This window comes from Nansenia antarctica (assembly GCF_963989245.1).
Source record: "Nansenia antarctica genome assembly, chromosome: 12".
Classification (NCBI taxonomy): Eukaryota; Metazoa; Chordata; class Actinopteri; order Argentiniformes; family Microstomatidae; genus Nansenia; species Nansenia antarctica.
In genome coordinates this window covers 1,368,876-1,382,758 of record NC_137682.1, presented here as the reverse complement: position 1 = coordinate 1,382,758, position 13,883 = coordinate 1,368,876, and the positions used below count along the sequence as shown (strand labels likewise).

The following is a 13,883-nucleotide window of genomic DNA, read 5'->3' as shown; positions in this document are numbered from 1 at the left end:
ATCATAGTATAAGAATTGCAATAGTTCAGCAGGAGTGAATTAGAAAGTTGCTCACATTGTGTCCTTTCTCCCAGATCTAAGTCTTTCTTTCCATGAATGACTGACCCATAAACAGCGTTCACATGTGATAATGGAATGGTTCTTGCTGACTGCCTTGGACGTGTAGCTCCTCTGTATGCAAACAGGTATATTTATATTTATCAGAAATAAAATCATGTAATGATGGAAAATCTTTCACCTTGCACTCGCTAAACTTGCTAAACTTGTCTTATCAATGTCCAATTCCATTGGGAGTAAAATGAGTCTCACAAAAACAGCTAGTACGTAAAATGGCAAAGACATATTGTAGACAATAAAGAAACAACAACAATATAAACAAAACAACACAAATCAATTGTCTTATTTCGCAGAGGGCATTCAGACATCCAGCCCTGAAGGACATCCAGAGTGTTTGTGACGGAGGTTCCAAGCAAGGTTCTAGAATGTCCGTCCACTGACGTTCTGTTGTTGTTCGTCCCCTTGGCTCTGGTTAGAAGTCACTCTTAGCTACAGATCTAGGATCAGCGGAACCCTCCCCAGATCTTAACTATCGCCACGAGGAGAGGAAACAACACACAACTGACCCTAGATCAGTATCTATACAGTGTGTGTGTGGGGGGGGGACTCAATCCACCCTCTCCATTTTCTCCTCTTCTTCCAGGGGGGGTCGGTCGTTGGCGCTTCCAACGCTCGATAACCACGTTGCCATGGTTACTGCATGAGGACGTCAGGCTCGATGTTGAAGAGCAGGTCGTCGTTGCCGCGCCTCACCTCCAGCAGCAGAGCCGTCTCCTCGGTCAGCGCCCCCTGCAGGTCGGCCGTGGTCATCAGCGGGCGACCGTTCAGCTTCACGATGATGTCGCCGTCTCTGATACCTCCTCTGAGAACGGAGGGAAAGAAGGAAGGATTGTGTGAATGATTAATTAGGACTACATCCTCATCTGGCTCCAATTAGTCTCAATCATTTGTGCAACAAGAAAAAGGGAGATTTAAGATTAAAGAAGTAGATTTTGTTAAAGAAATTATCAAAACCATCGGATGTCAGTGCACTCTTTGAGCAGTCCCACTCATATTTTTCATTTTATTGACAGATACAGTAGAGATTTAGACAGGAAGGATGGGTGAGAGAGAGAGGAGGGATGACATGCAGGATATGTCCACGGCCGGAATCGAACCGGGGACCCTGCGGTTACATGGTCAACGCTTAACCCGCTACGCCACCTAAGCGCCCCAGTGCACTCTTTGTTGATGGTGAGAAAGAAAGGCTAATATGGCTTGTGAAGTACTCTCAGCTCCGTACTACATCAAGGGTCAAAAGGTCACATACTGGGACCTGGCCGCTTGGTGGCCTAGCACACTAAGGTGTCAGCCATGTAACCGCAGGGTCCCCTGTTCGATTCCGTCCGTCGACATATCCTGTATGTCATCCCTCCTCTCTCTCACCCATCCTACCTGTCAGTCTCTACTGTCTAGAGCAATAAAGCAGAAATGCCCTAAAAACACATTGGCTGGCACCTACTTCTGGGCAGGGGAGTGAGGCACCACTTCATGGACGTAGATGCCACTGCTGACGTCAGGAAAGTCTGGATTATGTTGCTTCAGCTCCTCAACCAGCCTGCACACGCACACGCACACGCACACGCACACGCACACACACACACACACGCACACGCACACGCACACGCACACGCACACGCACACAGGAGTTAGGTATGGAGGCACATTGTTATTCGGTAGCACATGTCTGCCAGTATCATCATCATCATTCCGCATCATTCTGCAAGACTTACGATTGTGTGATAGTGAGCATCCTTATTCCAATGAAGCGTTTCTTCACCGATCTCACTTCTGTAAGAGAAGAAACATGTTTACACAGATGATGTTGAGGTAAAAGCAGCGTCTGTCATTGATTGCACCTCACCACCACCTGAGGGTTTTGCTCAATCCAAAAGTTAGCAAGACCATTATACTGTACGTAAATCCATTGTGAGCTATGGCCGAAAGATGCTCTCAGTGCTACGACGGTTTCAGGATATACGTCCAGTTATTGCTTTGAATTACAATAATGATCAAGAGGTTTTTAGTCAGTTGGGGGTGTTGGTGTGTAAACCTACCTTTCCCTTTCCCCTGCTTGTCCATTGATTCGTTGAGGAAGCGTGTGATCCTGTCAGACGGGATGGCGAAGGAGATGCCCGCTGCCACCTTCAGGGTGTTGATGCCAATCACCTCCCCATCCTGATACAGACAGACAGACAGGGGGACAGACAGACAGACAGGGGGACAGGGGGACATACTGTCCTGTTAGATCTGCCACACACACCTGCTTCAACTCAACGTCATCAATGAAGAAATGGGTGAAATGAGTACTGACCAAATTGACGAGAGGTCCACCTGAATTCCCATACTGAAAGAGTAAGAAAACAATCAATCAACTAGAAGATCGCTATTCAGATCCCAAAACACATATGGGTAATAATAATAATAATAATAATAATAATAATACATTTATTTTATAAGGCGCCTTTCAAGGCACTCAAGGTCGCCATACAACAAATTAAAAAAACAGTTACAAAATTCAAATACAGAGAAATATACAGTATAAACATAGCTAGCAGCAGAGCAACACGGGAACAGTAAGTCAACGAGCATACGCCTGCGTAAACAAGTGAGTTTTGAGGTGAGTTTTGAATGTGGAGGTAATTTCCTTGTGCACTGAAGTTGCATAGGTTTTAGTGAGTAAAATCTCGAGCTTTAGCTTTTGTATGATCAAAACAAACGCCTACACACTGTATTCTGAGTTGTCTGAGTGTGAATTGGGTTGGGATCTGTAGTCATTATTGAGGAGTGTCTCACGTTGATGATGGCGTCAGTCTGGACGTAGTCCATGTCGGAGTCTTTGATGCCCAGCTCCTTCCCGTCTCTCTGGGCGGTGCTCACTATCCCCGTGGTAACCGTGTTCTGGAGGGCGAACGGGCTCCCGATGGCAACCACAAACTCCCCTGGTCTCAGGTCAGCAGAGTGGCCCAGCAACAGGACGTGTAACTTTTTCTGAGAGGAGAGAAACAGAGACAGGGTATATACAGGAATCTGGAGGTTAATTTGAAAGTGACAGTTGGATCTAAGTGACAGTTGGATCTAAGTGACAGTTGGATCTAAGTGACAGTTGACACTAGAACAGCCGTGTCTATGTTACCTACTCAGGGTATATACAGGAATCTTGAGGTTAATTTCAATACCTTTCTAATACTTTTTAAAGACCTTGTCAATATTTTTCTCACCGCCACTTCGAGCTGTAACCGTTTACATCAGTGACACCTTTAACTTAACAGTTTTAGTTTGCAACAGACTAGACCACTATCATACAACACAATTTTGTTTTTTAATAAAACTGATAAATTCACAAACTTTGACTAAAGGTTTTTAGGACTCAAACTCTTCTAGTGAGTCTAACTCAGAAAAATACCTACAAAATTCAAGACCTCATAAAACCGTGATAAGACTTTTTAATACTTATTAAGGGTCTCGATTTTCCCAAAATTGATTTATCAACTTTTAATACTTTTCAAGACACCGCGGATACCCTGAGAGAAGGAGATGGAGGAGTGAAGGGAGGGAAGAAGGAAGGAGGGAGGGAGAAGAAACGTTGTTAAGTAAAAACACATGCTCATGAGTTGGATAATGTAAGAGAGAGAAGGAGAGAGAGAGAGAGAAGGAGAGAGAGAGAGAAGGAGAGAGAGAGAGAGAGAGAAGGAGAGAGAGAGAGAGAGAGAAGGAGAGAGAGAAGGAGAGAGAGGAGAGAGAGAAGGAGAGAGAGAGAGCGAGAGAGAGAGGAGAGAGAGAAGGAGAGAGAGAGGAGAGAGAGAAGGAGAGAGAGAGAGAGAGAGGAGAGAGAGAAGGAGAGAGAGAGGAGAGAGAGAAGGAGAGAGAGAGAGGAGAGAGAGGGAGAGAGAGAGAAGGAGAGAGAGAGAAAGAGAGAGAGAGAAGGAGAGAGAGAGAGAGAGTGCTGTGACGGAATTCTTTAATAAGGTGGAGTGTTGGAGTCACACATCGCCCTGTCTTTCTCCCTGTAAGGTTGATCCATTGTTTGGGAGTTTTGCTGATGGACAACTTGTGTAATCGGGATGGTCTCCCCCCTCTCACAGAATCCCCCTACATTTCCCAAGAGTGGTAGGGCTGCGTCATGAGCCGTGCACCTGAGCCTGAACCATTCAGCCTCACCCTAGGGGGGAGTGTGTGGTTTGAGGTTTCACTACGCCTCATTAACCCTATCATAAACATTACTTGACAGACACCAGTTGTTCTGTCACCACTCCAGACCTCTGACCCTAATTAAATACCCATTCAATGACTCATTATCTTGGTGGAATTACCCACATGTTTTAACAACGAGCCCTTCCCATAATATGGAGCAAAACAACTGTTGTACAGTACGTGGATCTCTCATAGAGAGGTGCTCTTCAAAACAATGAATAAAAGGTTTGTAGTTTGTAGTTCTTATCTGGAGATATTTGGCAATGGTCCAACACAAGAATGTGCCCATGGCAAAATAAGACATTTCTGAAAACGAAATGATATAATTTCTGTCAATTATATGAACTTAAATTGTGATTTAGTGTCTGCCTAGCAATCCAGAGCCATTAGTACATGTAGTACTATGATCTCTGATTGAGATTTAGACATGTTTGATGATGATTACAATGAGCCTGTCCTCAGATTTCTACTTCCACCAGCCTCCACTACTATTCATGGCTCTCAAGCAGTCATGACCTCTAAAGGTCAATGCACACGGCGTGTGATTTTGTCGCACGACAACATTCGATTCTCAATTCACACCAATGAATGAATGAATGTGAATGGAGAATCAAATGTTGTCGTGCGACAATATCGCATCGCACGCCGTGTGCATTGTCTCATTGGGTCTCATTCAAAACAATGGAATCGAATTCGGCGGTGCGACAAAATCGCACGCCGTGTGCATTGGGCTTAAGTTCAATGAGATATGACAGTAAGAGGACTCTTCGTCTCACCAGTGGGTTGACTTTGATGGTGGCGATGTCAGACTTCTTGTCGATGTCTTTGATGGTGGCCTCGTATATGTCCCCATTGTGCATCTGGACCTTCAGCTGCTGGCGGCCCGACATCGGCGTGGTGCTGGAGACTACGTGGGCGTTGGTCACGATCACACCCGTCTCTGACATCACAAACCCTGACCCGCTGGACAACGGAACATTCCGCCCGAATAGTGGGTGTCTGGGGTCAAGAGGTCAACATGGGGGGTCAGTGACACTGTCATAGGCAGTGACTATGGCCATAATTCAATCAATTGCAGGTAGTGGTTAAGGTTAACTGCAGGTTCACTCAGGATGTTTACTCTGTCCTGGCGTCAATGTCCAAAGACAATGTCTGTGAGAGAGGAACAGCTTGTGGTGGGTGTGTCCTATCAGCTTGTGTCCTATCATTGTGTATTCATACTATTTTAATACAATGCGGGTTGCCTTTATCTGCAATTGATTGAATTGAGGCCTACAGTATTAACCTCACAACAAGGGCAGGTTTGGATAGAAGCATAGACTTGCTGTATACCAGTAGAGGCTTATTGTAATGCATGGAATGGAATAAAATTCCTCATTCCATTCCATGCATTACAATGAGCCCGTCCTCCGATTTCTGCCTCCACCAGCCTTTACTTAAAAACACAACACACATTACCTGAGGAAGAGCTCTATGTGCACCACAGCAGGGGCGATCTTCTCCACCACGTCAGCTATGAAGTTGAATCTGAACCTGGCGCTGATGGGGTTAGGACCTATACTGGCAGGAAGAAGAAGAATACTCATGTTAGTAAGAGAGTCACTCCTCTCCTGTGGGCACATCCTCTAATTTTGCCACTCAAAAGGGCACTTTAGTGCGACGTTTTTCAACTGTGGGGGCACATGGTCAAGTTTAGACCATTGGAGGGGCACCAATAGGGCACGTCCTCTAATTTTCGCCACTCAAAAGGGCATTTTTGCCACTCAAAAGGGCACTTAAGCGAGACGTTTTTCAACTGTGGGGGCACCCTGCCCACCCCCCCCCCCTGACTCCGCCAGTGGCTCAAGGTGTGGCCAAAGACATTTGTCCAGCTCCAGTCGGGCAATAACGTTCTATTCTATTCCATTAGGAAGGGGTTGGCTATAGGGGAGGCTAGATGAGGTAGAAATCCTCAAGAGAATTATAACGCATGGAATGGAATAAGGGAATGATATCAAACTGTTTTAGAACCATTCCTCATTCCATTGATTCCATGCATTATAATTGTCTTCCATACATTCCCATCATTTTACCTCCACCAGCCTCCAGTGCTTGTCTGCTATATCAACAGCAGCATGGAGGATTACACAATGACATACGTTTTGGTGCTCCCTACTCTACACTACTTTCCCCTTTCGTACCCACCTCTTCTTTAAAGCCACCCTCAGTAATTTGGCCTAAAAGCAGCGGGGAGGTTCTGCCTGCTGCGCTGCTCTGGGCCATGAAAGAGCCGCGGTGGGGCGCAGCAGTAAGCTGATGGTAATTACTGACGGTTATTTCCAGCTCATGGTGGAACAGCGGCGTTCTCCTCAGCTGACCGTGGCTTCCTAAGACCGCCTTGGCTACAGATCTAGCATCAGCTCCACCCTCAGCTCCACCCTCCCCCTAGCCTAGCATCAGCTCCACCCTCCCCCAAGACTAATCATTCCCAGTCAGGCGAAAAGGGGAAAAAACTGACCTAAAACTCTGTTTCTACATGTGGGTTACTGTGAGTTTCTACATGTGGGTTACTGTGACCGGCGCCTTTGGCACCTGAACAATCACACTGAAGTTCCCCTTTGGAGTGTTAACACAACATGCCCTGGAACAAACCGGCGCTGTGCTAGTGACCGAAATATAGGCATACAGACATAGTGTTCACTTACTCACATTTATTACATATCAATTCGACATCTATTACACCTTTATTACACATTTATTATCCATGATCAGTAGTGTATGTGTGCATGGAACCAATAATTACACAATAATCATGAGCGAAATGAGGAATTGTGCTATTATTACGTTGTACACTTAGCTTCTTTCTGGATTTCAAGGATAATGAATGGACTTTATTGTCATTGCTACAGTACAGGTACCAAACAACGAAATTTAGGAGGGGTGGCTCCCCTGGTGTTAGGAAAGAAAAAAAAAAAACACTTTTAGAAAAAGAATAAAATCACAAGAAGGGAAGGAGCTGGTTTACATAAATAAAGGATATGTACACAATCCACTGTACTATACTGCACAGATAGTCAACTAGGGTTGTCATATTGCACAAAAGTATTTTTTTCACGTTATTTAAAGTGTCACAGTTTGCAGGCTTGAAATGTACATGTTTGTGCCTCAGCACTAGCTGCCATACAATCCGTCCAGACTGTCCTGGGCCCAGAACTTAGGCCTTTGCTGTGTTCAGGGCCTTGACGGCCCTGTGGTAGAAGCAGTTCTTCAGTCTGTTTGTCTTAGCGGCCGGGGTCCTGTACCTCCTTTTCGAGGGCAGCCTGATAAAGTGTACGTGCCCAGGGTGGGTCGGGTCCCTGGATAAACCGTAAGACCACTCATTTGCATCAATGCACAGACATGAACTTCAAACATTGAACTCTGGAGTTAAAGATGCAAGCTAAGGGAATCTTAGGGGCATATTTCAACATGACAAATCTGCCCTCTTTGGTTGACTAACCAAGCATTAAAGGAAACCAGCTGATGGCACACTCTTGGCAGTATCACTGGAAAACCAACCAAGCTATTATTGCTGAGTGGTGCAGGACGTTCAATAATGATAACTTAGCTTTGGTCTGTCTGTGCCAGAATCCTTTGCAATTTTAGTTTCAATGTCAATGATGCAATGCAAAGCTATGTGATAGATAAACCCTGGAAAGTGTGGTTTGGAATGAAGAACAGTTTGCTTGGAGAGGGGGCAGGAGAGGGGGCAAGAGAGGGGGCAGCAGGCCATTTGTGACACGTTCGACTGTTTTGGTCCTCATATTGGAAACCAATCAAAAGGTTCAGACTTTTCTTTTGAAACACGGAACTACGTTTCAACGTTGTTGAGAATCACTACACAAACTCGCTAGTCAAGCCAAAATGCTGCAATGCAATGGATTCGGTGAGTAATCCCCCACCTAGCTACCTAGTTAACTAGAACACTACTTTACATTGTTAGCAGGCTCACAAAACAAGCTGTGTTAGTTGACTAACGAGTGTGTCATTGATTTTCAACAACGCAGAAATGTATTCACATTTTTCGAAAGAAAAGTCTGATCATTACATCGGATCCCAATATGAGGACCAAAGCATTAGAACGTGTCACATTTGATAAGAGAAATGTGAGTTTAGGTCTTAGTAATAACATTAGGAACACATCAAGAAGATGCTTATAAATGCTGATATGTGACGGCAACTGGTGAAACTGGGAACAAGGCGGCAACCAATCAAATTGTTCTGACTTTTATTCTGAAAAATGTGAATAAGTTTCACTACTACCTCGTTAACAACACTACATTGCTAGCAGGCTCAGAAAACAAGCTGTGTTAGCTGACTAACGAGTGTGCCATTGATTTTCAACAACTCTGAAATGTATTTATATTTTTCAGAATAAAAGTCTGGACATGATCGGCATTACAAAAGCTGTAAGAAGTCAATACAACATTTAGTTTTACTTCCTAACTCAAGTAGAACCATCCCACACTCAGGAAATGGTCTTCAAGAATAACAAAGGAACCTTAAGTAATTTGCCAATCTAAAAGATTAGAGACTCTGTGATCTCTCTTAATAAACACCCTGATTGGCTTGACTTGGAACACTGACAGGATTAAGGGCAGAAATCTCATCATTCATCCACATCCCTCCCTAACAACTAACTCCATTAGTCCGACAGACCATGTTATCCTGGACTGCCCGGTGTACCACCCACCCAACGGGATGCATGGTCTGTCGCTATTAGATGACGAGACGATGACGTGGCTTCTGGAGGGGTGTCCAGAAATATAGCCCGGGTGAGCCCCTCCTCAACCAGGTCTCGGGGTGGTAAAAGGGTAGCCCCTCAACCAGGTCTCGGGGTGGTAAAAGGGTAGCCCCTCGGCCCCGAGCCTGGTGGAGTGGAGAGGGAAACAACAACCCATACGCCGAAGAAGAACTAACTCCATTTACCCATTTGCTCTGCTAGAGGACTTCCTGTAGCCTGCACTTCTCCATGGAGACTCAGTGATATCTTTACCATCATGCTCTGGGGTCAAGTTGCCCCTATAGGTCACAGATCTAACTAACTCTTCCAAAATTCTACACTTAGGATAACCATTAGTGGGGAAAAAGCTAGACTAACTCAAGTCCTGTGTCTATAGGGGTACTTCCACCCTCACCCCGCGTCCCTGTGCTCCACATTCTACAGATGGAACTCTGTGTTTCACATTCTACAGATGGAACTCTGTGCTCCACATTCTACAGATGGAACTCTGTTTCTCACATTCTACAGATGGAACTCTGTGCTCCACATTCTACAGATGGAACTCTGTGCTCCACATTCTACAGATGGAACTCTGTTTCCCTCGTCAGGGTAATAGAACTCCTCCAGTCTGGTCTGCAGTAGTCTGGAGTCTGCAGCTCACCTCTGTTTGTTCTGTGTACCGTGGTTCCTCTCTAGGTGTGTTCACACTCCATTTAGTTGTCTGACACTTAGATTCAAGTTGAATCTAATCTAAAAATGTATGTACCTTAATGATGGTGCACCAAACACACCATTGTGACGTTGTCGATGCAAGTTGATAGACATTTTCTTTTACACCTTTTTATCTATCTATCTATCAAACAATTTATCAAAATATAAAATTATCTATTATCTATTATCTATCTCGTAAAAGGTGGTAACTAATATTTCCAAAAAGACACTTGACCGAACTGTCATTCAGGATTTAGTTTTCGCCTGTGAGACATTTTTGACACGTCTTACTTTTTACCAGACCGTAAACCTGGTTGCTACCAGGTTTGTTTTGAAGGATTGGTTGCATAGCAACCAAGCAGCGAATGATTTGAGCCACATTCATGGAACTGAACTTGAGTTGAAATTATCGTGAATTAGAAAAAATATAGTCTTGATTGTCTCTAATCGCCCTTCTAGCAATACCCCCCTGGATGACTACAAAAACATCCAGATACGACCTACAGAAAGCTATCAGAGATGGTAAAAGGCAACACAGGGACAAGGTAGAATACACAATACCTGACGTGGGTCGCATGCGATTACGGATTATAAGGGCCAGACCTCGCAGAATGTGCACCGACGCTTCGCTTCCTGACAAGCTCAACAGCTTTCACGCTTGGTTTGAGGAAAATCCAGCCCCCCCCATAAAGGCTCTTGCTCCTCGCGAGGATAGTGTGCTATTGATTACTGCGGCTGACAGCAGTGAGGCCTTTAAGCATGTCAACACCCACAGAGCAGCCGGCCCAGATGGCCCTGGCCGTGTCCTCAGAGCACATGCTGACCAGCTGGCCGATGTCTCCTGTTCCTGTATTCTGTGTATAGGACAAATACACTTTGATCTGATTTTGATTTGACAAACACACATCAAGTAGATGAGGACGAGGTCATGTTATGACTACAGAATGTTCTTGAGGGGAGTCAGATGGGAGTCATATTTATTGTGCTAAACACACTTACACTTGTAGGGGAGAGTGGGGTAAGATGAGCCAGTGGGTAAGTTAACCCACCCCCTGTATCTAGGCAATTGTACTTATTTGTTGTCATGTGACCATACATTCAGGAAGCACCCATAATTTCTATCTGGCTGTGATGGAGAGAAGCACGTGGAAAAGTGGTAAGTATGTTTTATCACATGAAACAGTTTTGCTTGTCAAAGTACATTTTCTACATGTCTAAAAATATATATCTTACATGCTGGTGATTTGCCAACGTCTAAAACCATGTGAATCATTTAGCTAACCTAGGCAGTTCTTTCCAAAATGGTGGCTGTGGGAAAAAGTGAGCCAAATGCTGTGTGGTAAATTGAGTCAGTGGTTCAACTTACCCCCCCCCAGGCACTGAAGTTAAATTAAGTCTCTGAAGTATAATTATTATAAGTATATCATTAATATAAGTATTTCAATGTAGTCTTACACAACTGATTTGGTTTTACATATTTTAAACATTGTAGAAAAGCCAAGAACGTACAAGAGAAAGACTGACTGGAGCTCAAGCCTCTTGAGGAGATGGAGTGATGGAAAGAGCAGAGAGAGATGGAGAGAGCAGCCACTGAGGTCAAGACTGGACAATCCAGAGCAGTGGCAAAACAAACAGAAATATTGACAGATCAACCCAGGTCAACCCAGCATAGATACATAAAAAAGAAAGAGGAAAATAGCAGGGTAGAGTGGAACAGCAGAGGCAAAGAGGGTCTTCACAGAGGAGACAGAGAAGGAGCCTGCAGACCACATTAAAACATAACAGACCAGTTCTATGACCTTACTCCAAAGAAATGCTGTGAACTGCCATTTGAATTGGCAGACAGAAACAACATTCCTGTCCCCAACAACTGGAACGTGAAGGTTTTAACAGGTAGGGTGTGCAGGAGATCACATGATTCAGTAGGTCAGCTAAGGCTAACTGATCTTGTGTAGCTAAATACAATATCATGATAGAATGAATTCTATTCTTTTAGGTCGAGATTGGTTCAACAATTTTAAGACACACTACCATCTCTTTTGCCGTAGAGAAAAAGTAAATTGGCCAATTTACCCCCAAAATGGCTCAATTTACCTCTCGACTCGGATCAACTTACCCTTAACCTGGGGCGAGTTGAGCCACAAGAGCACTTTTTTAATTAGAAGTTATATTTTCACAGCCCTTTGTCATAGATGCATTCTAAGCATTTTGATTGACAGGAGACATCCTGAAATAAAGGTAGATGTTTTCGTTTGACTTCTGTCTCATTTGTCCTTGCGTAGAGGACAACATAAATATAAATTGGCTCATCTTACCCCAGTCTCCCCTATCTACTGGAGGACTAAAGGGGGAACCAGGGGAACCGTCTCCTCCGGGCAGGAGAATGCACATAAACAGAAGGGACACAGGAAATGCAGATAAAACTCACACAGGAAAACACACATAAACCCTGAGAAGTGAACTCATTCATACAGAAGCTGCCAGTGAGGCTGTAGTCTAGGGAGGGCTGGGGATACGCACAGGAGACCATTAGGAGACCGCAGAGACTTGAAGGGTTAACTTTAATGACCCAGAGTCAGTGTGCTCTGCATATCCTGGCAGAGGAGAAGGGTTTTATAACTGCATGATATATTCTGTTCCAAATAAACGGTTAACACTATTTAATAAACTATTTAAACTAACAACTTCAGGTGGAAATGTTATAGAACATGGTAAATGGTAGTGAAACAAATGAATTCTGTGAATCTACTGCTACTGCTTAATGTTTACGTATGTTATGTAATGTAACTATGTTTTTTAGACACAAATGACTTACCTATAGTTGCTTAATTCACACGGGCCTTTCTGCGCCTGGTTGACAGCGGTTGCACCCTGCTGCAGAGCCTTTCTGCTGGTCGCCTTCAGCTGGCAGATGTTGCCGTACGTCTTCCCGTCGCTGCCGCAGACCTTCCAGCCCAACTTGCACTGGCAGAAGCCTTTGGAGAGCCTCTTGCCCCCCGGGTGTTTGCAGGCCAGTCCGTCGCCGCAGGGCAGGTCGTCTTTGCGCCCGCAGGGGTCCCCCTCCCCCTGGGCACACACCAGGCAGCAGGCGCAGTGGTCCGGGACGTACCCCCCGGGGCAGCTCGGGCTGGGGCAGGTACTCACGTCGCACCGCGTTGGGCATCTGGGTTTGGGCTCGGCCCCCCTGACCAACTCCTCCACGCACAGAAAAACCGTGGCAAACAATAGAACCTGCATCGTTTGCTATCAAGTACGACGGGATATGTGATAAACCCAAAAAACTACACAAAGAAAAATTAAAACATAAAATGTTTTAAAACAATTTACTTGGAGGTCATGTTCGTCGTAAAACGGTAACCGGCGATTTGGAAAACGTGAGTGCGCAACGCTCCACAGCTTTACGCATCACTGTCCTGAAGGTTGTTGAGACAAAAATCAAACTCGCCAGAGAGTCATTCGTTGTGAATAAGTTAAACAGTCCTCTCTTGGTCCACATTAAAAGGAAAAACGCATTTCTAGAGAGATAAATGCATCACAAAATACTCGCGTAATGATGCGTCTTAGTCGCTGCAAGTTATCTCTGTTGATCCCGAGGAAGCTCCATTGAACTGTGTGTGAGTGTCTCTGCACAACAGAATATATTATTTTCTTCTCTCCCAGGTTTGAGAAGGTTTGAGAAGGTTCCGTATCATTTGGGTCTGCTCCTATGAAAGCGCTCTGGTTCTGGAGAGGCGGAGACCTGGAGACCTCCTCCTGGAGGCGGAGTTGGATCATCTCTCCACCCTTCCATCATATTCAGATCATCTCTCCTCCCTTCCATCATATTCAGATCATCTCTCCTCCCTTCCATCATATTCAGCACGAATATTGTCATCAACATCATATCATATCCTGCGATGATGCGTGACTTGAACATTAACTTAGTTGTTAGAACATTGCCACTGTCTGTGATGCCCATCATCACCTCCCATGCCAACACCCAATTCAGTTGGGACCAAAAAAAAAAAAAAAACATTTGAATTTGATGTGCAATGATGTAACTATTCTGTTTTCACACACCACGGCATGCAGACAGTCAGTCACAAGTGCTTGGTTTTCCTTTAAAAACATTAAGTAATTCATTCCTCAGATGTGGATGTGA

General features: G+C 44.7%; 1 protein-coding gene across 1 annotated transcript; it reads right to left on the bottom strand.

The window, feature by feature from the left end:
- Nucleotides 1-750: 750 nt before the first annotated feature.
- On the bottom strand, nucleotides 751-12,979 carry LOC308168301 (serine protease HTRA3-like; the record flags this gene model as incomplete). Its single annotated transcript, XM_080542833.1, has 9 exons — nucleotides 751-919; nucleotides 1,559-1,654; nucleotides 1,830-1,887; nucleotides 2,154-2,274; nucleotides 2,411-2,443; nucleotides 2,893-3,087; nucleotides 5,067-5,289; nucleotides 5,749-5,850; nucleotides 12,558-12,979. 9 exons carry the CDS (start codon nucleotides 12,977-12,979, stop codon nucleotides 751-753), a joined length of 1,419 nt encoding a protein of 472 aa, XP_080398959.1.
- Nucleotides 12,980-13,883: the final 904 nt, after the last annotated feature.